This window comes from Ranitomeya variabilis, chromosome 4 (genome assembly GCF_051348905.1).
Source record: "Ranitomeya variabilis isolate aRanVar5 chromosome 4, aRanVar5.hap1, whole genome shotgun sequence".
Taxonomy (NCBI): Eukaryota; Metazoa; Chordata; class Amphibia; order Anura; family Dendrobatidae; genus Ranitomeya; species Ranitomeya variabilis.
In genome coordinates this window covers 229482509-229509599 of record NC_135235.1, presented here as the reverse complement: position 1 = coordinate 229509599, position 27091 = coordinate 229482509, and the positions used below count along the sequence as shown (strand labels likewise).

Sequence of the window (27091 nt, the reverse complement as noted above, 5' to 3'; positions counted from 1 at the left end):
GGTGCTGTGCTTGGTGATTACATCACCTGACAGTGGTGCTGTGCTTGGTGATTACATCACCTGACAGTGGTGCTGTGCTTGGTGGTTACATCACCTAACAGTGGTGCTGTGCTTGTTGGTTACATTACCAAACAGTGGTGCTGTGCTTGGTGGTTGCATCACCAGATAGTGGTGCTGTGCTTGGTGTTTACATCATCAGACAGTGGTGCTGTGCTTGGTGGTTACATCACCTGACAGTGCTGTTGAGTTTAGGGGTTACATCACATGACAGTGGTGATGTACTTATTGGTTCCTTGACAATGGAGCTGAGCTTGGTGGTTGCATCAGTTGATGGTGGCGCTGATCTTGCAAAGTTATGCAATTAATTGGTTAAGTATTTTAATTAGTCCAAAAAGTGATGACTGCTGCCAAAAACCAATGCCCAATAACTTGTAGTTGGATGTACATTGCAGTAGGTTATATCTAAAACATTCTCAAAATTTATTCACAAAGCACATATTGAAGACACACACACTCTGCAAGTCTGTCAATGGAAGCCACATTCTTCATAGATGTCTCAAACCACATAGGCCTCACAATTTAAGTTACTTCTCATGATGTTGTCTCATCAAAGCCCATGGCCACCACTTGTTGGCTGCATCACCATTCACCTATAATACATGATGGACCTGGAAATACATTACAGGAGATCAGATGTGGATAAGGAGGTGGCCTTCCCGAGGTGGTGGTCTGTCGGAGAGGTCAACTGTACTCTATGTATATCAGAAAACTTGCATTGCTTTTTACAGAAACCTCTGTAGATATCCTCTTCATCTTGGCTTCGTGGCAGGGGATTTCTCAGAACTGTCTGCCCTCCCACCTCAGGTTTGATGTTTTACTTTCATAAAGTCTTCAGCAGAATCTTCAGTTTCTGCATCACTGACGACTAAGGTAACGTTCTCTCCTTCTTTGACTTCATTATTTCCATGATTTTCTATAAAGGGATCCATATAATTTCTTGTGTACAGACTGAGGAGTTATGATGGTCGAGGTAGAATACAGAGGCCCCAATGGAATAATTAAATTGTGTTCCCTTCTGTTACAGTTCATACTTTCATCCCTTACAACAGAGACTGTGACTGTGCACCCCATACTGATCCTCGATATTAGGGTTTCCAGTAACTAACCGTTCTGCAGATAATTGACGACAGATGCTGATATTACATTTACATCAGTCATAAGGGACTTAATCCCCACAGTGATTGGACAAATTCTATAATCTGCCAGGACAGACAGCCCCATACTTCCCCCCATACTTCCCTACACCACCAGAGATGATCATATAAACCCATCCATACCCTAGACCACCCGGGTTGTTGACAATTAGTACTTCACTATGTTAGACCACCAGGGATGCTGACAATACCCTAGACCCCCAGGGATGATTATATTAACCTTTCACTATCCAAGACCACCAGGGATGCTGACAAAAACTACCTCACTAAGCTAGACTATCAGGGAAGCTAACAATAACTACCTCACTATGTTAGACCACCATGGATGCTGAAAATACTCTAGACCACCAGGGATGATTATATTACCTTTCCCTACCCTAGACCACTAGAGATCCTGACAATAACTACCTCACTATGTTAGACTTCTGGGGATGCTGACAATACCCTAGACTTCTGGGGATGCTGACAATAACTTCCTCACTACCCTAGACCACCAGTGATGCTGGCAATAACTTCCTCACTATGCTAGACCACCAGGGATGCTGACATTAACTACCTCACTACCCTAGACCACCAGGGATGCTGGAAATAACTACCTCACCAAGTTAGGCTACCAGGGAAGCTGACAATAACTTCCTCACTACCCTAGACCACCAGTGATGCTGGCAATAACTTCCTCACTACCCTAGACCACCAGTGATGCTGTCAATAACTTCCTCACTATGCAAGACTACCAGGGATGCTGAGATTAACTTCTTCACTATGCTAGACCACCAGGGATGCTGACATTAACTTCCTCACTATGATAGACCACCAGGGATGCTGACAATAACTACCTCACTACCGTAGACCACCAGGGATGCTGACAAAGCTTCCTCACTATGCTAGACCACCAGTGATGCTGGCAATAACTTCCTGACTACCCTAGACCACCAGGAATGTTGACAATAACTTCCTCACTATGCTAGACCCCCAAGGATGGTGACAATATCTTCCTCACTATGCTAGACCACCAGGGAAGTTGACAATAATTATCTCACTATGCTAGACCACTAGGATGCTGACAATAACTACCTCACTATGCTAGACCACCAAGGTTTTTGGCACGGACTACTTCCATAGAATGGACAAATGATGCCAAAACTGCCAACCAACCTGCCATTTATCCCTTAACTGCCCTGGACCACCAGGGATCTTAATATTCACACCTTCATAGTCTTATACCACAAGGGCATTAGGTATTTTGTATTTGCTTCTGGCACATGTCACCCTCACCATGTGTCATGTTTGGCTACTAATTTGGAACTGTGAGGCTGGTCTCCGAGAGGTTTCCTATTGCTCATGGTGAAGGGGGATGTGATCCTTATACTTAGAGTATGTTAGGAGTTCTCTGCTGGTCATTGACACTTAAGAACTTCTTCAAAGTGTATTGAAGCAGCGGAGTTAGATAAAGGCGGCTGACTGTATAGATATGAGGTCAGTGAACTTACAGGACCCAGCTTAGTCCATTTTACTAATGCATTGATTCACAATCTTTGCTTTCGCCATCCATTCCCCTGATCTGTACAAAAACCTATCAAGTACCATGTGCCATTACTAGCACTACCTCCCTCTTATATGGCACCTTGGTTCACGAAGAAGATGTAAAACATGGAGGGAAACTTGTGGAATTGATACAGATGATGGCAAAATCCACCTCAATGCAGAATTGTCTTGTATGAGGGCAAACTGAAAGAGACCCTCTATAGAAAGAGACCCTCTATAGAAAGAGACCATCTATAGAAAGAGACCCGCTATAGAAAGAGACCCTCTATAGAAAGAGACCCTCTATGGAAAGAGACCCTCTATTGAAAGAGACCCTCTATAGAAAGAGGCCCTCTATAGAAAGAGGCCCTCTATAGAAAGAGACCCTCTAAAGAAAGAGACCCTCTATAGAAAGAGACCCTCTAAAGAAAGAGACCCTCTATAGAAAGAGACCCTCTATAGAAAGAGACCCTCTATAGAAAGAGGCCCTCTATAGAAAGAGGCCCTCTATAGAAAGAGACCCTCTATAGAAAGAGGCCCTCTAAAGAAAGAGACCCTCTATAGAAAGAGACCCTCTATAGAAAGAGACCCTCAATAATACAGAAAGCTGTGACCACATATCTGCTTCTAGGTAGAAGTAACCACATCAACATCCTACTGTAGCTGACAGCCTCTGAAGAGATAAGAGTTGCCTCCGCTCACATTTCTATTGCTTCCTTTTTTCTTTTTTTTTTTGTGTAAATTGCTAAGAAAAGTTACAAATGTAGCAGAACTGAATTGTTTCATTTCTACATAGTGATACAAAAATGACTCAGCTTTGCTACATCTCAGCCGTGCCGTCCGCTACATTTCTGCATCTCAAAGAAGCAAACTTGTATCAGCCATGTATTGGAAGGCTAAAACTTTTTTATATTATTTTGTTTTATTTACTTTTCCTTTTTTACAATAATATTTGCAGTACCTATGTGAAAACAAACTTCAATCCAGGACAAGACACAGAATGATACAAAGAATCACGCGGAAAGTTACAATAATACACAGCACACCAAAACAATGCAACAAATGTAAAAGATAATTAAAATATATTAACTTCCCCTTTTCCATTTCTGTTGTATCCCACAAGAAACTTTTTATCTTTATATACAATTTTTTTTTTAATCAGCTTCAATCATTAAGATATTAATGAAAAAAAAATTATTGGAAATATACACTGTACAGTATTAACTCTTCAGTGCTGTGTGGCCTCACTATATGGAGTGAGTTTAGGAGCTGCTCCATACAGTGCAGGCGCCAGCTGTGCCACACAGTCGGCATCGGACACTGACTTCTTGTTGTATCAAGCTCCAATCGCAATAGTTAGTCCTCTGAGATGTCCCTGATGTGATCGCTGGCTGCTCTGGCCCCCGCCACTGCCATCTTGGCACTACTCTAAAGCCACATAAATTTTACTATGCCCTGAAAAATGTAACAACAAAGTGTAGAAGATTCATGTCCCCTAGGAGGAAAAAAAAATAAAGTGAGAATAAATTTTAATAAGAAAAACATAAAAAATCTTAAAAACTTGAATCAGACCCATTTATCTCAATTTAAAAATTAAAAAAAAATACAAGTTTGATACATAAAATTCAAAGTTAATGATCCAGACACAAAATGTAATAGTGGCTGCAAAGCGCCATTTTTTTTGTTATTTTTTAATTATTACATTTCATTTTATTAAATTAAAAACATTATGGAGCTCAGAAAATGGCGACATAAGCAAAATGTGTTACATTTTGTTAATTAAAACAAAGGCAATTAGAAAGCGGATACATTCAGCTCCATTGAAACAGCGGCCCCTTGCAGTGTCCAGGTAATTAAACAGGAGATTGTCTGGGGAAAAAGACAATGAGACTGAGATTTGTTTGCCCATAGGAGGAGAAGAATGCTTCCACAGGAAAGAGCTTCCTATGATCAAAGGAAACTGTACAATTGCAGCTGGAGGGTACGGCGCCAGTGGTCAGTGATGAATATTGGGGTTTTACAACAAACCAATGTTTATGGGAGAAATATTTTCAGCCTCGTAGCAAAGGGATAAACAGAATGCATTCACTCACAACACCGCAAGGCTGGCAGAATCCCTCCAACTTAATAACTCCGAAACGCGCGTCGGGGAGGGTCCTGGGCCCCCCAGTTGGTGTACACACCAGGTACAGTGCATATTTAATTGTGTTTGCACCTATGTAGGTGCTTGATATCACGCCTGTCGTAATTTATTTATTATTCTTTTCATTGTTACGGGCTGTTATCCTATTATTATTTAGTGCTGCTGGGTGTATCAGCCATGGGGGGTTTCACAGGTCCCTGTGTTTACAGTGTATTATGGTTCGGTGTCCCATTACCCCTGCCTTTGTCATTTATGCCTATTTAGTGTTTTTAAAGATATATTAATAAAAGTGATTTTTTATGGGATATAACTGTGTTCTCGTGGTGATTTAGGTCCAAAGAATTGTGCTATACATGTCGTGTTTAGTGTTGAGCATTCCGATACTGCAAATATCGGGTATCGGCCGATATTCGCTGTATCGGAATTCCGATACCGAGTTCCGATATTTTTGTGATATCGGAAATCGGAATCGGAAGTTCCCAGTGTGTGGTTCCCAGGGTCTGGAGGAGAGGAGACTCTCCTTCAGGCCCTGGGATCCATATTCATGTATAAAATAAAGAATAAAAATAAAAAATATGGATATACTCACCCCTCTGGCGGACCCTGGACCTTAGCGGTGTAACCGGCAGCCTCCGTTCCTAAGAATGCAGTGAGTGTAGGACCTGCGATGACGTCGCGGCTTGTGATTGGTCGCATGAGCGGTCACATGAGCGGTCACAGGACCAATCACAAGCCACGACGTCATCGAAGGTCCTTCACTCTGCATTCTTAGGAACGGAGGCAGACGCTTGCAGTGGTGACAGCCAGGGGCCATCCGAGGGTGAGTATATCCATATTTTTTTTTTTTATTCTTTATTTTTTACATGAATATGGATCCCAGGGCCTGAAGGAGAGTTTCCTCTCCTTCAGACCCTGGGAACCATCCAGGATACCTTCCGATATTTGTGTCCCATTGACTTGTATTGGTATCGGGTATCGGTATCGGCGATATCCAATATTTTTGGGATATCGGCCGATCCAATCCAATACCGATACTTTTGAATATCAGAAGGTATCGCTCAACACTAGTCGTGTTTCATTTCTATAAAAAAAATAAAATTGCGATAATGAACATGACGACAATATCTCCCGACTAGGATCTCCAAGGGTGAAGATATCCTGTAAGTTGGGAATGTCATAAAATTCTATCAGACCTAGCACTTCCCACAATCAGCCCCCACATAAGCTCATCAAGGGGAGGTATGTGGGCATAACTTTGAGCTAATAAAAAGCAGTAGTTTAGGTCATTTATTAGTCCTGAAAGGTACAGCTTGCTGTGGGTTCCATTTCTTTTTCCTAAGGAGTACCTCCCTCCTCTAATCTCTGACATCAGGTTTAGTAATTCCCTTTCATTATTTCTTATTATCTTATGCAATTGTATATACTGTATTGTTTTGTTCACATTTGTATCATTTTTGTATACGTTTTGTAAACATTGTCTACGTTTGTGGAATAACTATATAAAATGTAGTAGCTGTGTTCCTCTTGCTCTGAAAACCGCACCCCTGAATCCATACACTGCCTGTAACCAGTGTGAAATCGGCCCTGTGGCAGCCAGTAGTTCCTTTTGCTATTGTGGAGCTGGCAATGACTGTACTGGGGTATATATATATATACCATGAGCTGGAATTGGAGGTGTATATACCGTACGCTCACTGTGAGTTTCCCAATAACCAGCCTAGTAGAGGAATCATCAGCTTCCTCGTCAATCACTCATCACTCAATTGCGTAATTCTTCTGAAGATTGGAGGCAGCAGAGTTGCAACCTATGACAAATTGGTGGCAGTGGTGAGATCTGTGTGGCTTTCCCGGTTGTTATCCTTGATATGGAGTAATAAATAAAATAATTGCCCTGACTAAAGCAAAACCAGAGGCAAAGCTGTTATGGTTCTCAATGGCAAGAGAATATAGCCCAGCAAACATAAGAACTAGCTCTTGGAAGGAAGGAAACTAAACTGACCATGAACTAAACCTGCCGCACAACTAACGGTAGCCGGGTAGCGTAGCCTGCGTTTTATCCCTAGACGCCCAGCGCCGGCTGGAGGACTAACTAATCCTGGCAGAGGAAAATATAGTCCTGGCTCACCTCTAGAGAAAATTCCCCGAAAGGCAGACAGAGGCCCCCACAAATATTGGCGGTGATTTTAGATGAAATGACAAACGTAGTATGAAAATAGGTTTAGCAAAATTGAGGTCCGCTTACTAAATAGCAGGAAGACAGAAAGGACACTTTCATGGTCAGCTAAAAACACTATCAAAACACCATCCTGAAATTACTTTAAGACTCTAGTATTAACTCATAACATCAGAGTGGCAATTTCAGATCACAAGAGCTTTCCAGACACAGAAACAAAACTACAGCTGTGAACTGGAACAAAATGCAAAAACAAACAAGGACAAAAGTCCAACTAAGCTGGGAGTTGTCTAGCAGCAGGAACATGCACAGAAAGGCTTCTGATTACAATGTTGACCGGCATGGAAGTGACAGAGGAGCAAGGTTAAATAGCGACTCCCACATCCTGATGGGAACAGGTGAACAGAGGGGATGATGCACACAAGTTCAATTCCACCAGTGGCCACCGGGGGAGCCCAAAATCGAATTTCACAACAGTACCCCCCCCTCAAGGAGGGGGCACCGAACCCTCACCAGAACCACCAGGGCGATCAGGATGAGCCCTATGAAAGGCACGGACCAGATCGGAGGCATGAACATCAGAGGCAGTCACCCAAGAATTATCCTCCTGACCGTATCCCTTCCATTTGACCAGATACTGGAGTTTCCGTCTGGAAACACGGGAGTCCAAGATTTTTTCCACAACGTACTCCAACTCGCCCTCAACCAACACCGGAGCAGGAGGCTCAACGGAAGGCACAACCGGTACCTCATACCTGCGCAACAATGACCGATGAAAAACATTATGAATAGAAAAAGATACAGGGAGGTCCAAACGGAAGGACACAGGGTTAAGAATCTCCAATATCTTGTACGGGCCGATGAACCGAGGCTTAAACTTAGGAGAAGAAACCCTCATAGGGACAAAACGAGAAGACAACCACACCAAGTCCCCGACACAAAGCCGAGGACCAACCCGACGCCGGCGGTTGGCAAAAAGCTGAGTCTTCTCCTGGGACAACTTCAAATTGTCCACCACCTGCCCCCAAATCTGATGCAACCTCTCCACCACAGCATCCACTCCAGGACAATCCGAAGATTCCACCTGACCGGAGGAAAATCGAGGATGAAACCCCGAATTACAGAAAAAAGGAGACACCAAGGTGGCAGAGCTGGCCCGATTATTGAGGGCAAACTCCGCTAAAGGCAAAAAAGCAACCCAATCATCCTGATCTGCAGACACAAAACACCTCAAATATGTCTCCAAAGTCTGATTCGTCCGCTCGGTCTGGCCATTAGTCTGAGGATGGAAAGCAGACGAGAAAGACAAATCTATGCCCATCCTAGCACAGAATGCCCGCCAAAATCTAGACACGAATTGGGTTCCTCTGTCAGAAACGATATTCTCCGGAATACCATGCAAACGAACCACATTTTGAAAAAACAGAGGAACCAACTCGGAAGAAGAAGGCAACTTAGGCAGGGGAACCAAATGGACCATCTTAGAGAAACGGTCACACACCACCCAGATGACAGACATCTTCTGAGAAACAGGAAGATCCGAAATAAAATCCATCGAGATGTGCGTCCAAGGCCTCTTCGGGATAGGCAAGGGCAACAACAATCCACTAGCCCGAGAACAACAAGGCTTGGCCCGAGCACAAACGTCACAAGACTGCACAAAGCCTCGTACATCTCGTGACAGGGAAGGCCACCAGAAGGACCTTGCCACCAAATCCCTGGTACCAAAGATTCCAGGATGACCTGCCAATGCAGAAGAATGAACCTCAGAAATGACTTTACTGGTCCAATCATCAGGAACAAACAGTCTACCAGGTGGGCAACGATCAGGTCTATCCGCCTGAAACTCCTGCAAGGCCCGCCGCAGGTCTGGAGAAACGGCAGACAATATCACTCCATCCTTAAGGATACCTGTAGGTTCAGAATTACCGGGGGAGTCAGGCTCAAAACTCCTAGAAAGGGCATCCGCCTTAACATTCTTAGAACCCGGTAGGTATGACACCACAAAATTAAACCGAGAGAAAAACAACGACCAGCGCGCCTGTCTAGGATTCAGGCGTCTGGCGGACTCAAGATAAATTAAATTTTTGTGGTCGGTCAATACCACCACCTGATGTCTAGCCCCCTCAAGCCAATGACGCCACTCCTCAAAAGCCCACTTCATGGCCAAAAGCTCCCGATTCCCAATATCATAATTCCGCTCGGCGGGCGAAAATTTACGAGAAAAAAAAGCACAAGGTTTCATCACGGAGCAGTCGGAACTTCTTTGCGACAAAACCGCCCCAGCTCCGATTTCAGAAGCGTCGACCTCAACCTGAAAAGGAAGAGCAACATCAGGCTGACGCAACACAGGGGCGGAAGAAAAGCGGCGCTTAAGCTCCCGAAAGGCCTCCACAGCAGCAGGGGACCAATCAGCAACATCAGCACCCTTTTTAGTCAAATCAGTCAATGGTTTAACAACATCAGAAAAACCAGCAATAAATCGACGATAAAAGTTAGCAAAGCCCAAAAATTTCTGAAGACTCTTAAGAGAAGAGGGTTGCGTCCAATCACAAATAGCCTGAACCTTGACAGGATCCATCTCGATGGAAGAGGGGGAAAAAATGTATCCCAAGAAGGAAATCTTTTGAACCCCAAAAACGCACTTAGAACCCTTCACACACAAGGAATTAGACCGCAAAACCTGAAAAACCCTCCTGACCTGCTGGACATGAGAGTCCCAGTCATCCGAAAAAATCAGAATATCATCCAGATACACGATCATAAATTTATCCAAATAATCACGGAAAATGTCATGCATAAAGGACTGAAAGACTGAAGGGGCATTTGAAAGGCCAAAAGGCATCACCAAATACTCAAAGTGGCCCTCGGGCGTATTAAATGCGGTTTTCCACTCATCCCCCTGCTTAATTCGCACCAAATTATACGCCCCACGGAGATCTATCTTAGAGAACCACTTGGCCTCCTTTATGCGAGCAAACAAATCAGTCAGCAGTGGCAACGGATATTGATATTTAACCGTGATTTTATTCAAAAGCCGATAATCAATACACGGCCTCAAAGAGCCATCTTTCTTAGACACAAAGAAAAAACCGGCTCCTAAGGGAGATGACGAAGGACGAATATGTCCCTTTTCCAAGGACTCCTTTATATATTCTCGCATAGCAGCATGTTCAGGCACAGACAGATTAAATAAACGACCCTTAGGGTATTTACTACCCGGAATCAAATCTATGGCACAATCGCACTCCCGGTGCGGAGGTAATGAACCAAGCTTAGGTTCTTCAAAAACGTCACGATAGTCAGACAAGAATTCAGGAATCTCAGAGGGAATAGATGACGAAATGGAAACCAAAGGTACGTCCCCATGCATCCCCTTACATCCCCAGCTTAACACAGACATAGCTTTCCAGTCAAGGACTGGGTTATGAGATTGCAGCCATGGCAATCCAAGCACCAACACATCATGTAGATTATACAGCACAAGAAAGCGAATAATCTCCTGATGATCCGGATTAATTCGCATAGTTACTTGTGTCCAGTATTGTGGTTTATTACTAGCCAATGGGGTAGAGTCAATCCCCTTCAGAGGTATAGGAGTTTCAAGAGGCTCTAAATCATACCCACAGCATTTGGCAAAGGACCAATCCATAAGACTCAAAGCGGCGCCAGAGTCGACATAGGCATCCGCGGTAATAGATGATAAAGAACAAATCAGGGTCACAGATAGAATAAACTTAGACTGAAAAGTGCCAATTGAAACTGACTTATCAAGCTTCTTAGTACGCTTAGAGCATGCTGATATAACATGAGTTGAATCACCACAATAAAAGCACAACCCATTTTTTCGTCTAAAATTCTGCCGTTCGCTTCTGGACAGAATTCTATCACATTGCATATTCTCTGGCGTCTTCTCAGTAGACACCGCCAAATGGTGCACAGGTTTGCGCTCCCGCAGACGTCTATCGATCTGGATAGCCATTGTCATGGACTCATTCAGACCCGCAGGCACAGGGAACCCCACCATAACATCCTTAATGGCATCAGAGAGACCCTCTCTGAAATTCGCCGCCAGGGCGCACTCATTCCACTGAGTAAGCACAGACCATTTACGGAATTTTTGGCAGTATATTTCAACTTCATCTTGCCCCTGAGATAGGGACATCAAGGCTTTTTCCGCCTGAAGCTCTAAATGAGGTTCCTCATAAAGCAACCCCAAGGCCAGAAAAAACGCATCCACATTGAGCAACGCAGGATCCCCTGGAGCCAATGCAAAAGCCCAATCTTGAGGGTCGCCCCGGAGCAAGGAAATCACAATCCTGACCTGCTGAGCAGGATCTCCAGCAGAGCGAGATTTCAGGGACAAAAACAACTTGCAATTATTTTTGAAATTTTGAAAGCAAGATCTATTCCCCGAGAAAAATTCAGGCAAAGGAATTCTAGGTTCAGATATAGGAACATGAACAACAAAATCTTGTAAATTTTGAACTTTCGTGGTGAGATTATTCAAACCTGCAGCTAAACTCTGAATATCCATTTTAAACAGGTGAACACAGAGCCATTCCAGGATTAGAAGGAGAGAGAGAGAGGAAGGCTGCAATATAGGCAGACTTGCAAGTGATTCAATTGAAAGCACACTCAGAACTGAAGGAAAAAAAAAAAAAATTTTTTAGCAGACTTCTTTTTTCTCTCCTTTCTCTGCCAATTAATTTAACCCTTTTTGGGCCGGTCAAACTGTTATGGTTCTCAATGGCAAGAGAACATAGCCCAGCAAACATAAGAACTAGCTCTTGGAAGGATGGAAACTAAACTGACCATGAACTAAACCTGCCGCACAACTAACGGTAGCCGGGTAGCGTAGCCTGCGTTTTATCCCTAGACGCCCAGCGCCGGCTGGAGGACTAACTAATCCTGGCAGAGGAAAATATAGTCCTGGCTCACCTCTAGAGAAAATTCCCCGAAAGGCAGACAGAGGCCCCCACAAATATTGGCGGTGATTTTAGATGAAATGACAAACGTAGTATGAAAATAGGTTTAGCAAAATTGAGGTCCGCTTACTAAATAGCAGGAAGACAGAAAGGACACTTTCATGGTCAGCTAAAAACACTATCAAAACACCATCCTGCAATTACTTTAAGACTCTAGTATTAACTCATAACATCAGAGTGGCAATTTCAGATCACAAGAGCTTTCCAGACACAGAAACAAAACTACAGCTGTGAACTGGAACAAAATGCAAAAACAAACAAGGACAAAAGTCCAACTAAGCTGGGAGTTGTCTAGCAGCAGGAACATGCACAGAAAGGCTTCTGATTACAATGTTGACCGGCATGGAAGTGACAGAGGAGCAAGGTTAAATAGCGACTCCCACATCCTGATGGGAACAGGTGAACAGAGGGGATGATGCACACAAGTTCAATTCCACCAGTGGCCACCGGGGGAGCCCAAAATCGAATTTCACAACACAAAGCCATAAGCAGTGCAAGAGGCAATACCAGGAAAGGCACCAGAGGCTGCATCAGTTGCAACATCAGAGGCAGAACCAGAAAAAGCACCAGAGGCAGCTCCAAAGGCAGAACCAGAAAAAGCACCAGAGGCAGCTCCAAAGGCAGAACCAGAAAAAGCACCAGAGGCAGCTCCAAAGGCAGAACCAGAGGCAGCATCAGAGGTAGGACCAGTGTAAGTAGCATAGGCAGCATAAGAAGCAGAATAAAAAACTGCACCAGATGCAGAACCAGAAGAGCAACAGAAAATGCACCAGTGGCAGCTCCAGAAACAGCACCATAGGCAGTTTGAGATGCAAGAACAAAGGGAGCGCAATAGGCAATACCAGAAAACGCACCGGAGGCAGCACCAGAAAGAGCATCAGAGGCAGCACCAGATAAAGAACCAGAGGCAGCTCCAAAGGCAGAACGAGAGGCAACATGAGAGATAGGACCAGTGTAAATACCAGAAACAGCACCAGTTGCAGCTTCAGAGGCAGAACCAAAAACAGCATCAGAGGCAGTACCAGAAGAGCCACAAACAAGGCACCAGAGGCAGAAACAGAGGCTCCATCAGAGGCAGCACCAGAAACCACATCATCGGCAGCACTAAAGGCAGTACCAGCACCATCACCACAGGCAGTTCCAGAATCAGAGGCATTGCCATAGGCAGCACTAGAGGCAGCATCAAGAAAAGCACCAGGAAAGCCCCTAATGGCAGCTCCAGAAACAGCAGAGAAAGTACCAGAGGAAGCATTTGGCACAATGAGTGATAAAGTGTAAGTATAGCAATTCCATGCTTGGGATAACGCCAGATTCTGGCTTTGATCTCTCTGCCTTCCTGATCGTATCTATGAGTAAACATTTAATAAATATTATACAGGATTATCGTATTCCTGACTGCTAAACCCGAATAGTGAGGAATGTAAATCTAATATCTGCATCTTCTATTTTACAGGTAACATTCCTTTAAAGGAGAATGAAGTTTTCTCATTTAACTATTCTTTTCCTACTTCAGAAACTTAGTAAGTGCCAATCATGAATTATCTATCTATCTATCTATCTATTTATGAGTGATTGAGGAAGACTCTTAGGGTTGGCGGAAAGCACCGAATATATTTATTAGGAGAGATCGGTGCGTTCGCAACCCGGGATCCACCGTGCAGGAAAGAACCTGCTGCTAAGTAAGGCGGTGAAGTAAATTAGTATAAACGGACTCTGTTACTTCACAGAGCCCATAGTAAAGAGAACGCTGTGCCCAGTTTAGCTCACAGGGAACACAGCTACTGAGTAGAGCAGACAGTGGTCATGCAGTCCAACCAGCACGCAGCTCCTCTCCGGTGGAGCCGGAATTCTAATGGCTATTAGCCAGCCCTGAATTCACTCATGAGAAACTCCTCGCCGGAGGTGCCAGCATTCTAGGGCCTTATTTCAGCCGGGTCCCTGACTGCATACACAAAACTCCTCACCGGAGGTGCCAGCATTCTAGGGGCTTATTTCAGCCGGGTCCCTGACCACACACACGACCACACTGGCGCTGAGCTCGTACATATTTGACACTAGCGCATGGCCGAGCGGTCATGAGAACCTTATATAGCTGCAGCACCTACAGGACCTTCCAAGAAGGACCAATGGAAGGCTGCCACAGAACTTGATCAGGTACAGGGCCTTCCTGGAGGACCAATGGAAGTTGCTGCAGTACCTGAGCATGTGACCCTTGATCTCCATTGAGAGATCTTACCCTGGGCATGCTCAGTGTGTGCAAAGCAGGACTTAGTCCCAGAAAAGCCTGCTCGCCGCAGACCAGTGCAGAGGGTACAATAGTAGAGCCTGGAGAGGCAGCAGTAACCCTTTGCACAGTACCAGATTCAGTGAGACGCTGGGACCGACGTCTCCGCTGAGCAGGCTCCACTGTGGCCAATGCAGAATGGGAGACCGCAGCAGACACGGATCGAGATTCCCCCTGTGCAGTGGTGGGAACTCGACTCCTAACAGACTCAGTATTTTGTTTGTAGCCAACAAGTTACATAAACACTATACACTATGGGTGAATAAAGGAAAGTTTTTATGTACAGAGTAACCTTTGTTTTATTTATCTATATCAATAAATCAGTAGAACGTGCAAAAATAAGAAATAGTGTAGTATATTTTATCAGAGAAATTCACATTTTGTTCCAGATGTAAATTCTGTCCTATCACTATATACTGAGTGTACGCCATATTGTGTTTCTTCTTCAGGTGTCGTTCAGTGCAACGTCTTATTGTTACAACCTCCGGCTGTAGCCGCCATGCTCGGTTCCTCTGTTAATTTGAGTTGCCACATGCAGGAAAATGGCGTGAAACTGGTCCGGGTGAATTTATACTGGTTAATTCCATTACCCAACAACAAATTCAAAGAACGGCTGCATCCGAAACCCAGAAACGAAAGTGACCGGAGCAGAAAATCTCGGCTGGTCTATCCGAACTTTACAGAAGACCTGTCTCTGACCATCGATGAGGTCCAACTGTCCTACACCGACACCTACATATGTGAAACGTCCCTGGTGATAGAAGATAAGAATAAACTTGTTACGGGGAATGGAACATATCTACTGATTTATGGTGAGCAAAATAGCTACTATCTATGTAGAAAAACAAGCAGCACTGCTAATAATGTGAAAAAGTAAGGGACTCATATTAGTCCAAGTGGCAACATCTTGGTTCAATAATAAAGCCTTTCTCCACAGAACCGAAACTTTGCCACATGTGCTAATAAATAGCCCTTAACTTTTTAACGTTTCGGCTCTTCCAGCTGTCAAACTGTGAGTCTCTCCCAAACCATGAACATTCACAGTATATATAGATCAGATGATCACACCTTTAAGTCCCCTGAGGGGACTTTTAAATCCAGTAAAAAAAGGTTTTTAAAAATATGAAAAAATAAAATATAAAAGTTCAAATCATCCCCCATTGTGTCCCATAAAAATAAGGCAATTTTAGAACATAAAAATACACATTTTTGGCATCTCTAAAACATAAAAGTCCAATATATCAAAATATGTAATAAATTAATCCGATTGGCAAAGAAAAAAAAATCAAAGTGTCAGAATTACAAATTTTTGGCTGACACAACATTACAATAAAATGTAGTAAGAGAGGATTAAATCATCATAACTACCCCAAAGTGTATCTTCACCAAAAAGTCTTCACCCAGCCCCAGATACTGAAAATTGAAAATGCAATAGAAGCAATTTTTTTAAAAAATGTTACAAATTTCCAAATTTTTCTCACCACTTAAAAGAAATAAAAAATTATAGATGTTTGGTATCTGTGTCATCATACATTGCGTGAATCACAATGCCAGGTCTGTTTTACCATAGAATGAACATAGTAAATAAAAAAAGCAAAATACAATTGTGAAATATTTTTTTTCAATTTTTATGCACTTGTAATTTTTTTCTGCCTTCTTGGGTATAGAGTATGTTAGAGGTCGAGTTCCCATCTCTGCAGAGGGGGAATCACAGGCCATCTCCACTATGGTCTCCCATTCTTCTGCCACAGTGGAGGCTGCTCAGCGGAGACGTCGGTCTCCACGTCTCGCTCAATCTGACTCTGTGAAGAGGATTACTGCTGCTTTTCCAGCTTCTGCCATTGAAGTCAGTACTGGGCAGCGGCGAGCAGACGCTTTTGGGACTAAGTCCTGCTTTTCTCCTTCTGAGCATGCCCAGAGTAAGATCTCTCATTGGAGATCGAGGGTCACATGCTCAGGTACTGCAGCAAAGCCCATTGGTCCTCCAGGAAGGTCCTGAAGGTGCTCAGGCTTTGTGGCAGCTTCTCTTTGGTCCTTCTAGGAAGGTCTTGTTCTGGCTGCAGCTATAAAAGGCTCGCATGACCGCACGGCCATGCGCTAGTATCTTTCTAAGTTATGTGCTTTGCGCCAGTGTGGTCATGTGAGATTGTGTTCAGGGACCCGGCTGAAATAAGCCCCTAGAATGCTGGCACCTCCGGCGAGGAGTTTTGTGTGCATGCATGACCACTGACTGCTCTCTGTTGGGCAATTAGCCTGTACTCCTGTGAAGTCTAACAGGGCGCAGAGCTTTGCTTTCACGGCTGTTCTGTGAGTTAACAGAGCTAGCCAATACCGCCATATAGTGCTGCCATTTGCTAGCAGCAAGTTTTCCTGCACAGTGGACCCCGGGCTGCGAACGCACCAATGACAACAATAAAAAACTATATTTTCTCGGTGCGTTCCGCTAGCCCTAACAGAACACTAGCGCCAGGGTCTGGCTAGTGAATGGCGGACAATCAGCGTCTACAGCGGTACATCCAGCAGCTGGAGGGTAGGTTGGCGGCTCTAGAGAGTACAACCTCAGCTGCAGACGTCACTGCTGTCGCTGTTCAGGCTGCAAGTGCAGCTGCAGCCAGTTTGTCCGCAGCCACCCCAGCTCCGACTATATCCCGTCTCCCGCTTCCAGACAAGTTTGCTGGTGACAGTAAGCTATGTCGAGGATTCGTGAGCCAGTGCTCCATACATCTCGAGCTCCTGGCTGCACGTTTTCCTATGGAACGGGCGAAAGTGGGATTAATTTTGTCTCTTTTGTCGGGCAGGGCGTTGGAGTGGGCAACATCGCTTTGGGAGCGCAATGATTATGTGGTGCAGAGTGCTCCTCTCTTCCTGGACGCTCTGAGGCAGGTCTTTTTGGGACCTCGTGTCACTCACGATACCGCGCTCCAATTGCTGGCAATTACTCAGGGTTCGTCCATAGTCAGCCAGTTTGCCGTTCAATTCCGGACTCTAGCCTCTGAGCTAGAATGGCCAGATAAAGCCCTTATTCCGGTGTACTGGAAAGGACTGGCTGATCATGTAAAGGATGCCTAGGATGCCTTGGCCACCAGGGAGATTCCCGCCACACTGGAGGAGCTCATTTCAATATCTACCCGCATCGACCTCCATTTTAACGAGCGGAGGTTGGAGCGGATCCAGTGTAGGCAGAGGTTTCGGCTGGCTCCCACCTTCGCCAAATCTCTAGAATCTCCTGTTCTGGCATCCGACTCCCATGAGGCCATGGAGGTTTCTTGAGTGGGACCTAAGTCTCAGACTGCTTGAGTACCTGTGGTGTCTATAAATTGTCAACAATTGGGAGATTACGCTAACAAGTGTCCACAGCGGTAGGGAAACGATCGCGTCTAGTGACCATAGGAGGAGGTTCACTAGACACAGCGGCCTTTTCCTCCAAGCTGTCCTTTAAAGGGACAATTCTGTTGGGCTCATTCACTCTTGCAGTTGAGCTTTGTGTGGATTCAGGAGCAGAGGGAAATTTCATGTCCTCTGATTTTGCTCTGCGCCACGCAGTACCTCTGGTGATGCTTACCAAACCAGTAACTGTTAGAGTGGTGAATGGGTCGACACTTCCATTACAAATCATACACCAGACCGTCCCTTTCACATTAGCCATGTCCCCATCCCACCAGGAGATTATTTCCCTTCTTGTCCTTCCCGAGGGAATGGATGAGATTCTGCTGGGAATACCCTGGCTCCGTTTCCACTCTCCACATATTGAGTGGACCTCTGGGAGGATATTGGGTTGGAGTGAATCTTGTAAGGGCAGATGTGTGAAAGAGTGCGTTCAGGTTTCCACCACTGAGATACCCGCATATCTCTCTTCTCTTCCCGAATGCTATTGGTCCTATGCAGACGTTTTCTCCAAAAAGGCTGCGGAGACCCTTCCGCCTCACCGTCCCTATGACTGTCCTATAGATCTCTTGCCTGGAGCAGAACCTCCTCGGGGACGTGTCTATCCCCTCTCTCCCCCAGAAATGGAGGCTATGTCCCAATACATCCAGGAGAATTTGGCAAGAGGGTTTATTAGGAAGTCAGTGTCACCTGCAGGGGCGGGGTTCTTTTTCGTTCAGAAGAAGAACGGAGAGTTACGTCCTTGCATAGATTACAGGGGTCTTAATGCCATCACCGTTAAGAATAAGTACCCGCTGCCCCTGATTTCTGAGCTTTTTGATAGGCTACGGGGAGCAAGGGTATTTACCAAATTAGATCTGTGGGGTGCTTATAACCTGATTCGCATCCGTGAGGGGGACGAATGGAAGACGGCGTTTAACACCAGAGATGGGCACTATGAATATCTGGTGATGCCCTTCGGGGTCTGTAATGCTCCAGCCGTTTTCCAAGACTTTGTCAACGACATCTTCCGGGATATGCTCTCCACCTCGGTTGTAGTCTATCTGGATGATATTCTCATCTTTCTCCAGATATTGACTCCCACCGGAGAGATGTTGGCAGAGTCTTCGACCTCTTACGGGCATATTCTCTCTATGCAAAGTTGGAGAAGTGTATGTTTGAGCAGGAGTCTTTACCTTTCCTGGGCTATATCATCTCAGCTCAGGGATTGGCTATGGATCCTGCCAAACTACAGGCTGTGATGGACTGGGAAGAACCCCATTCTCTTAAAGCGGTGCAGCGCTTTATGGGGTTCATTAATTATTACCACCAGTTCATTCCCCACTTCTCAACTTTGGTAGCTCCTTTGGTAGCCCTCACCAAGAAGGGAGCAAATCCCAAATTGTGGTCAGAAGAGGTCTCCAGGGCCTTCTCTTCTATTAAGTCTCATTTTGCTAGTGCTCCCATTCTACATCGTCCCGATGTAGATAAGCCGTTTATCATGGAGGTGGATGCCTCATCCGTTGATGCAGGAGCAATCCTTTTCCAAAAGGATACTCAAGGTCGGAAGCATCCTTGCTTCTTCTTCTCCAAGACCTTCACACCAGCGGAGAGGAATTATTCCATCGGGGACAGGGAGTTGCTAGCGATGAAGTTGGCTTTCTCTGAGTGGAGACATCTCTTGGAGGGGGCTCGTTTTCCCTTTCAAGTCTTCACGGACCACAAAAATTTATTATATTTGCAAACAGCTCAGCGGCTAAGTTCTCGCCAGGCCAGATAGTCCTTGTTCTTCTCCCGGTTCCATTTCACCCTCCACTATCTCGCTGGGGTGAAGAACATTCGTGCTGACGCCCTTTCTTGCTCTGTTGTGTCATCTGAGGAGGAGGAAGGAGAGCCTCGGCTTATTGTCCCTTCCGAGAGTCTGAGAACCATAGCTCCGGTTTCGCTAGAGTCTGTGCCTCCAGGCAAGACTTTTGTACCCATTAATTTGCAACCGGAGGTTCTCTCCTGGGCTCATTCGTCCAGGGTGGGTGGACACTTTGGGACAAAGAGGATGTCTGAGCTGTTGGCGAGGACATACTGGTGGCCACATATGGTCCGTGATGTCAGAGATTATATTCAGGCGTGTGTCTCCTGCGCCAAAAATAAGTCTCCTCGACAATGGCCAGCTGGGTTACTCTATCCCTTGCCGGTGGCAGACAGGCCCTGGGAAATGGTCGGGATGGACTTTGTGGTGGGTTTGCCCAAGTCTCGTGGCTGTACCATCATTTGGGTTATCACTGATCATTTTTCCAAAATGGTGCATTTGGTGCCCCTTCCACGGTTACCTTCTGCACGGGCCTTGGCATCGTTGTTCATAAAACACATCTTCTGCCTACACGGTATGCCAGATAAAATTGTCAGTGACTGGGGTCCCCAGTTTGTGTCTCGGTTCTGGATAGAGCTTTGTCGTCTTCTCAGCATTGAGTTAAATCTCTCTTCTGCATATGATCCCGAGACGAATGGGTTGGTAGAGAGGGCCAACCAGACCTTGGTCTCATATCTGCGACATTTTATCTCAGCCAGGCAGGATGACTGGGCATCCTTGCTACCATGGGAGGAGTTTGCGCTGAACAATGCTGTAGCCGACTCCACTGAACAAACCCCTTTCCTCCTCAACTATGGTCAGCATCCGCGGGTACCTGTGCCTATGCCCATGTCTTCCGCTGATTCCAGGATGGCAGCCTGGGCTGTGGAAGCACTGGATATTTGGGACCGCACTCAGGATGCCATTCGGGCCTCCAAGGAGAGAATGAGGTCCTCCGCCGATGCACATCAGCGCCCTGCTCCGACCTTTGCTCCTGGTGACTTGGTGTGGCTCTCCACCCGTAACATCAGGCTGCGAGTTGAGTCCACTAAGTTTGCACCTCGCTACTTGGGTCCTTTCAAGGTCCTCGAACAGGATAACCCTGTGGTCTATCATTTAGCCCTTCCACCATGCCTGGGTATCACCAACACCTTTCATGTGTCCCTCTTGAAACCCGTATACATGTCCCGGTTTTCCGAGTCATCTGCTGGGACATCGGGTTTGTCTACGAATGATTACGAGGTGAACGCTATTTTGGGGTGCAAGGTGGTACGTGGCAAAAAATTTTGTTTGGTGGACTGGAAGGGTTATGGTCCTGAGGACAGGTCTTGGAAGCCTGCTGAGCACATTTGGGCTCCGCAGCTCATTGCTGCCTTTGAGCGTAGTGAGGTCCAAGGAGGGGGGGCATGTTAGGTGTTGAGTTCCCGCCTCTGCACAGGGGGAATCTTGGGCCATCTCCCATTCTTCTCCTGCCGCAGTGGAGGCTGCTCAGCAGAGACGTCGGTCCCAGTGTCTCGCTCAATCTGACTCTGTGAGGAGGATTACTGCTGATTTTCCAGCCTCTGCCATTGAAGTCAGTACTGGGCAGCGGCGAGCAGACGCTTTTGGGACTAAGTCCTGCTTTTCTCCTTCTGAGCATGCCCAGGGTAAGATCTCTCATTGGAGATCGAGGGTCACATGCTTGGATACTGCAGCAAAGCCCATTGGTCCTCCAGGAAGGTCCTGAAGGTGCTCAGGCTTTGTGGCAGCTTCTCTTTGGTCCTTCTAGGAAGGTCTTGTTCTGGCTGCAGCTATAAAAGGCTCGCATGACCGCACGGCCATGCGCTAGTATCTTTCTAAGTTATGTGCTTTGCGCCAGTGTGGTCATGTGAGATTGTGTTCAGGGACCCAGCTGAAATAAGCCCCTAGAATGCTGGCACCTCCGGCGAGGAGTTTGTGTGTATTCAGGGACCTGGCTGAAATAAGCCCCTAGAATGCTGGCGCCTCCAGCGAGGAGTTTTGTGTGCATGCATGACCACTGACTGTTCTCATTTGGGTAGTTAGCCTGTGCCTCTGTGAAAGTCTAACAGGGCACAGAGTTTTGCTTTCTCGGCCGCTCTTTGAAGCTAACAGAGCTGGTTCATACCGCCATATAGTGCCGCCATTAGCTAGCAGCAGGTTTTCCTGCACAGTGGAATCCGGGCTGCGAACGCATCAATTACAATAAAAAACTATATTTTCTCGGTGCATTCCGCTAGCCCTAACAGAGTATTAGTGACTCTCTGTTCCCAAGTTATGCTACTAGTTTGCATTATGCTTTCTATATCATTACTATTATTACCACATCATCCTTATTTATAGACTACATCTAACTGTAATTCATCTTATTTTGTCCATAATTGAGAGACCAGAGCAATCTTCATATTCTTTTGAAGAAAATGTAAAATGTACTAATGTCTGGTGGAAAACTAAAACTTCAGATCACCCTGAAAACACCATCCCCACCATCAAATATGCTGGGAGCAGCTTCATACTGTGGGGAGGCTTTTCTTCAGCAGGGGCAGGGAAGCTGGTCAGAGTTGATGGGAAGAAAGATGGAACTAAATACAGGGCAATCCTGGGGGAAACTGTCATGATCCAGGCCAGGTTTTGTTTAGTCTTTTCCGGTCTGGTCATGTCAGGAGTTATCTTTCACAGCCTCGTTCCTGTGTCCGGTCTGCCATATATCTGTGCTGCTACCTATGTTCAGTGCCACCTATATTGTTGCTGATCACCAACATCTCAATACAATCTCTCTCAGAGAGTGAGGGGGCAAAGAAGAAGGGGCAAAATGTCACCTCTACGTGTGCAAAGCTGGAGAGACAGACCCCAGAAGACTGCAGAGAAAGCTGGAAGACAGACCCCAAAAGTCTGCAGAGAAAGGTGGGAGAGACAAACCCCAAAAGACTGCAGAGAAAGGTGGGAGAGACAGACCCCAAAAGACTGCAGAGAAAGGTGGGAGAGACAAACCCCAAAAGACTGCAGAGAAAGGTGGGAGAGACAGACCCCAAAAGACTACAAAGTATTGACTCGGGGGGCTGAACACAAATGCTCCTCACAATTTGCAGATTTACAACTTTCAAATATTTAGAAAACCTTGTATCATTTCCTTTACGCCTCACAAATTCTTGCTACTTTGTGTTGGCATCACAGAAAATCTCAATAAAATACATTTAAGTTTGTGGGTGTAATGTGGAAAAAATGTGTAAAAGTTCTCAGAATATGAATACTTTTTCAAGTATTTTTTATACCTTGTTTATGCCCTGTGAATGTTCACGGCTTGAAAAAGGCTCACACGGTTTGGAGAGCCAAAACGTCGCCCATAGAGGAGTGAATAAAGACCACAGGTTTTTTTTCTTACTATGTCATATCTGAAGTGCAGTCATTTTTTTCTATCTATCTATCTCTTATTCTGGCAATTTACTTCTTCCTACATTTAATAATTTACAGATGACTTGATGACATTTATGAACCAGAGTGACATCGTCTGTAAAGTTAAGGTACAAGCACCGCAGGACGTGGATCTAGTTTGGGATTTTCAGGGTCAGGAGTACAACGTTCGGTCCAGTGTAATCCAGGCTTCACACAATTCATACTGGATCGAAAGTGTGATGATGAACTGGACTCAACGGTGCCAAGAGAACATGACCTTCACCTGTAAGCTCAGGTATAAGGGACAGAGCCTGGTGGAGTACAGTATGGAGGCCACCTGTGCAGGTAAAGTATGCTGAGACAGGAGTTATATTACAATAGTCTGTATACTAGTATATACACTCACCGGCCACTTTATTAGGTACACCATGCTAGTAACGGGTTGGACCCCCTTTTGCCTTTAGAACTGCCTCAATTCTTCGTGGCATAGATTCAACAAGGTGCTGGAAGCATTCCTCAGAGATTTTGGTCCATATTGACATGATGGCATCACACAGTTGCCGCAGATTTGTCGGCTGCACATCCCAAAGATGCTCCATACAAGGCAGGATGGATCCATGCTTTCATGTTGTTTACGCCAAATTCTGACCCTACCATCCGAATGTCGCAGCAGAAATCGAGACTCATCAGACCAAGCAACGTTTTTCCAATCTTCTACTGTCCAATTTCGATGAGCTTGTACAAATTGTAGCCTCAGTTTCCTGTTCTTAGCTGAAAGGAGTGGTACCCGGTGTGGTCTTCTGCTGCTGTAGCCCATCTGCCTCAAAGTTCGACGCACTGTGCGTTCAGAGATGCTCTTAGGCCTACCTTGGTTGTAACGGGTGGCGATTTGAGTCACTGTTGCCTTTCTATCAGCTCGAACCAGTCTGCCCATTCTCCTCTGACCTCTGGCATCAACAAGGCATTTCCGCCCACAGAACTGCCGCTCACTGGATTTTTTTTCTTTTTCGGACCATTCTCTGTAAACCCTAGAGATGGTTGTGCGTGAAAATCCCAGTAGATCAGCAGTTTCTGAAATACTCAGACCAGCCCTTCTGGCACCAACAACCATGCCACGTTCAAAGGCACTCAAATCACATTTCTTCCCCATACTGATGCTCGGTTTGAACTGCAGGAGATTGTCTTGACCATGTCTACATGCCTAAATGCACTGAGTTGCCGCCATGTGATTGGCTGATTAGAAATTAAGTGTTAACAAGAAGTTGGACAGGTGTACCTAATAAAGTGGCCAGAGAGTGTATATTGTATATACCATAAGGGATCGTCTCTCTGGTGCTTACACAAGGATCCAGTTCATAGGTTCAAAACAAGCGTGCGGTTTACTAAATGTCCGTAAATCGTCCAGCTTACTTCTGGGTACAACATACAACAGGTATAACAGAACCAAAATGGAAAAGAAACAGCCCATGTACAACACGGGTCACCTGGTTAAATGTTTGACCTTTACTTAGCCTCCAGCCACACAAGCAAGGTCTTTGCACCTTGCACAAACCACACTAATGATACAGCCGGACTTCCTATATAACTGCCGTACCACACCCCCGAGTGGGGATACGTGAGCAACCAGACCCACCCATCTCTTTGACTGCTCGGAAACCCATCTCTGGACACATCCTATTAGCGTTCTCAGCACTATAAGGGCTGGAGCCTGCTATCCGGGCTTATATCACCGAGGCTACCAACCTCGAGGATACGCATCTCCCCTCGAGAATCTGTCCGGCGGCCTCAGACGAGATATAGGTCTGGAAATATCCTGAATCCACTCATAAAATGTAAATGACTGTCCTGATGGTATATGGCAGCTTAAGGGAGAGTATTAAAAATATGCATGCAGGTGTCTGCTTGTGATAAATGTTATACTCATCTATTCACATCATCTCTGATCTCTTCACAATCACCGCAGCTTCCCGTTCCCCTGCACCGGTGTTCTTTTCTTCTATTGCTCCAAGCGAATGATGATGTGTGATTATCCTCATGCAGTCATGTGTGGGTGCAGTTGACATAATGACGTACATTGCCCCCCCACCTGACTTGTCCACACAAAGCTGATCACCATCTTGGATTTTCTTGAACACCAGGATGGAGTAATGCATGAAAAGAAGATATCAATGTGCAAAACTCCTTCTGACTGTCACCTGATATCTGGGATGTTCTGGCTGGAGATCTGTGTCTTCTTGGTGGAGTTTGACCTCTTATAACTGACTGTTTCCATTATTTTAGGTGACCTACATTACCCTCCACACCCCACCATGCTCTACATCCTGATTCTGGGAAACTCTTTCCTAATCCTGATCATTATTATTGTTCTTTTATTTTTCTTGGTGAAGAGGAGGAAGAATAAAAGAGTCCAAGTTGTTGCACCATATGCCAATTTTTCCAATACCTCAAGGAAATATTATAATGATTGAATATAAGGGTCTGTTTCGGGGTATAACCTGAAGCCCCAACCTGCTGGACAGAAGCTCAACTAATCTACTATGTGATAATCTGTGCTTGTATGAAGATCGCTGGATACATCCTCAGCTATAGACGGACTCATCTGCTAACTTAGCAACACAACCGCAGGAGCAGTAGGACGGTCCGACCAACTCTGTCTGTATGTGTCTGCATCTCACGTGTGTGGGGCCCGTACACATGAGAGAGCTGCCAGCCAAACTCTAGACCCCTCTGTCCCCTCCAGATTTCTCTGCTCTCTGAAAATACCTCTGTCCTCTACAGGCTACTCTGTATTCTCCAGGCTCCTCTGACACCTTTGTCCCTTCCAGGTACCTCCATCCTCCCCAACTCCTACAGACACCTCCATCCTCCCCAACTCCTACAGACACCTCTATCCTCCCCAACTCCTACACACACCTCTATCCTCCCCAACTGCTACAGACATCTCTATCCACCCCAACTTCTACAGACACCTCTTTCCTCAACTTTTACAGACACCTCTATCCTCCCCAACTCCTACAGACACCTCTGTCCTCCCCAACTCCTACAGACACCTATATACTCCCGAACTTCTACAGAAACGTCTATCCACCCCAACTTCTACAGACACCTCTATCCTCTCCAACTCCTAGACACCTCTATCCCTCCCCAACTTCTACAGACACCTCTATCCACCCCAACTTCTACAAACACTTCTATTCTCCCCAACTTTTACAGACATCTCTATCCTCCCCAACTCCTACAGACACCTCTGTCCTCCCCAACTCCTACAGACACCTATATACTCCCGAACTTCTACAGAAAAGTCTATCCACCCCAACTTCTACAGACACCTCTATCCTCTCCAACTCCTACAGACACCTCTATCCCTCCCCAACTTCTACAGACACCTCTATCCACCCCAACTTCTACAAACACCTCTATCCTCCCCAACTTTTACAGACATCTCTATCCTCCCCAACTTCTACAGACACCTCTATCCTCCCCAACTCCTACAGACACCTCCATCCTCCCCAACTCCTACAGACACCTCTATCCTCCCCAACTCCTACAGACACCTCTATCCTCCCCAACTCCTACAGAGACCTATATCCTCTCCAACTCCTACAGATACCTGATCTCTATCCTGCCCAACTTTTATGGACACGTCTATCCACTCCAACTTCTACAGACACCTCTATCCTCTCCAACTCCTACAGACACCTCTGTCCTCCCCAACTTCTACAGACACCTCCATCCTTCCCAACTCCTACAGACACCACTATACTCCCCAACTCCTACAGACACCTCTATCCTCCCCAACTCCTAGAGATGCCTCTCTCCTCCCCAACTCCTACAGACAACTCTATCCTCCCCAACTTCTACAGACCCCTCTATCCTCCCCAACTTCTACAGACACCTCTATCCTCCCAACTCCTACAGATACTTCTATCCTCCCCAACTTCTACAGACACCTCTGTCCTCCCCAACTCCTACAGACAACTCTATGTTACCCAACTACTACAGACACCTCTATCCTCCCCAACTTCTACAGACACCTCTGTCCTCCCCAACTCCTACAGACACCTCTATCCTCCCGAACTCCTACAGACACCTCTATCCTCCCCAACTCATACAGACACTTCTATCTTCCCCAACTCATAGACACCTATCCTCCCCAACTTCTACAG

The 27091-nt window shown here is 45.7% G+C and overlaps 1 protein-coding gene across 1 annotated transcript; it reads left to right on the top strand.

Annotated features, from left to right (window-relative positions):
* The first annotated feature begins 826 nt into the window (after positions 1–826).
* LOC143768729 (uncharacterized) lies at positions 827–25625 on the top strand. The gene is made up of 5 exons (XM_077257383.1): positions 827–930; positions 13496–13562; positions 14776–15138; positions 23004–23270; positions 25206–25625. Exons 2-5 carry the CDS (start codon positions 13517–13519, stop codon positions 25391–25393), a joined length of 864 nt encoding a protein of 287 aa, XP_077113498.1. The 5' UTR covers positions 827–930; positions 13496–13516; the 3' UTR covers positions 25394–25625.
* Positions 25626–27091: the final 1466 nt, after the last annotated feature.

Excerpts from the sequence above, each read along its gene's own strand:
- LOC143768729 (XM_077257383.1), top strand. The coding sequence starts at position 13,517 with ATGAAGTTTTCTCATTTAACTATTCTTTTCCTACTTCAGAAACTTA. Across the intron at positions 13,563-14,775 it reads TTTCCTACTTCAGAAACTTA|GTGTCGTTCAGTGCAACGTC; the intron begins GTAAGTGCCAAT and ends TTTCTTCTTCAG. Across the intron at positions 23,271-25,205 it reads TATGGAGGCCACCTGTGCAG|GTGACCTACATTACCCTCCA; the intron begins GTAAAGTATGCT and ends CCATTATTTTAG.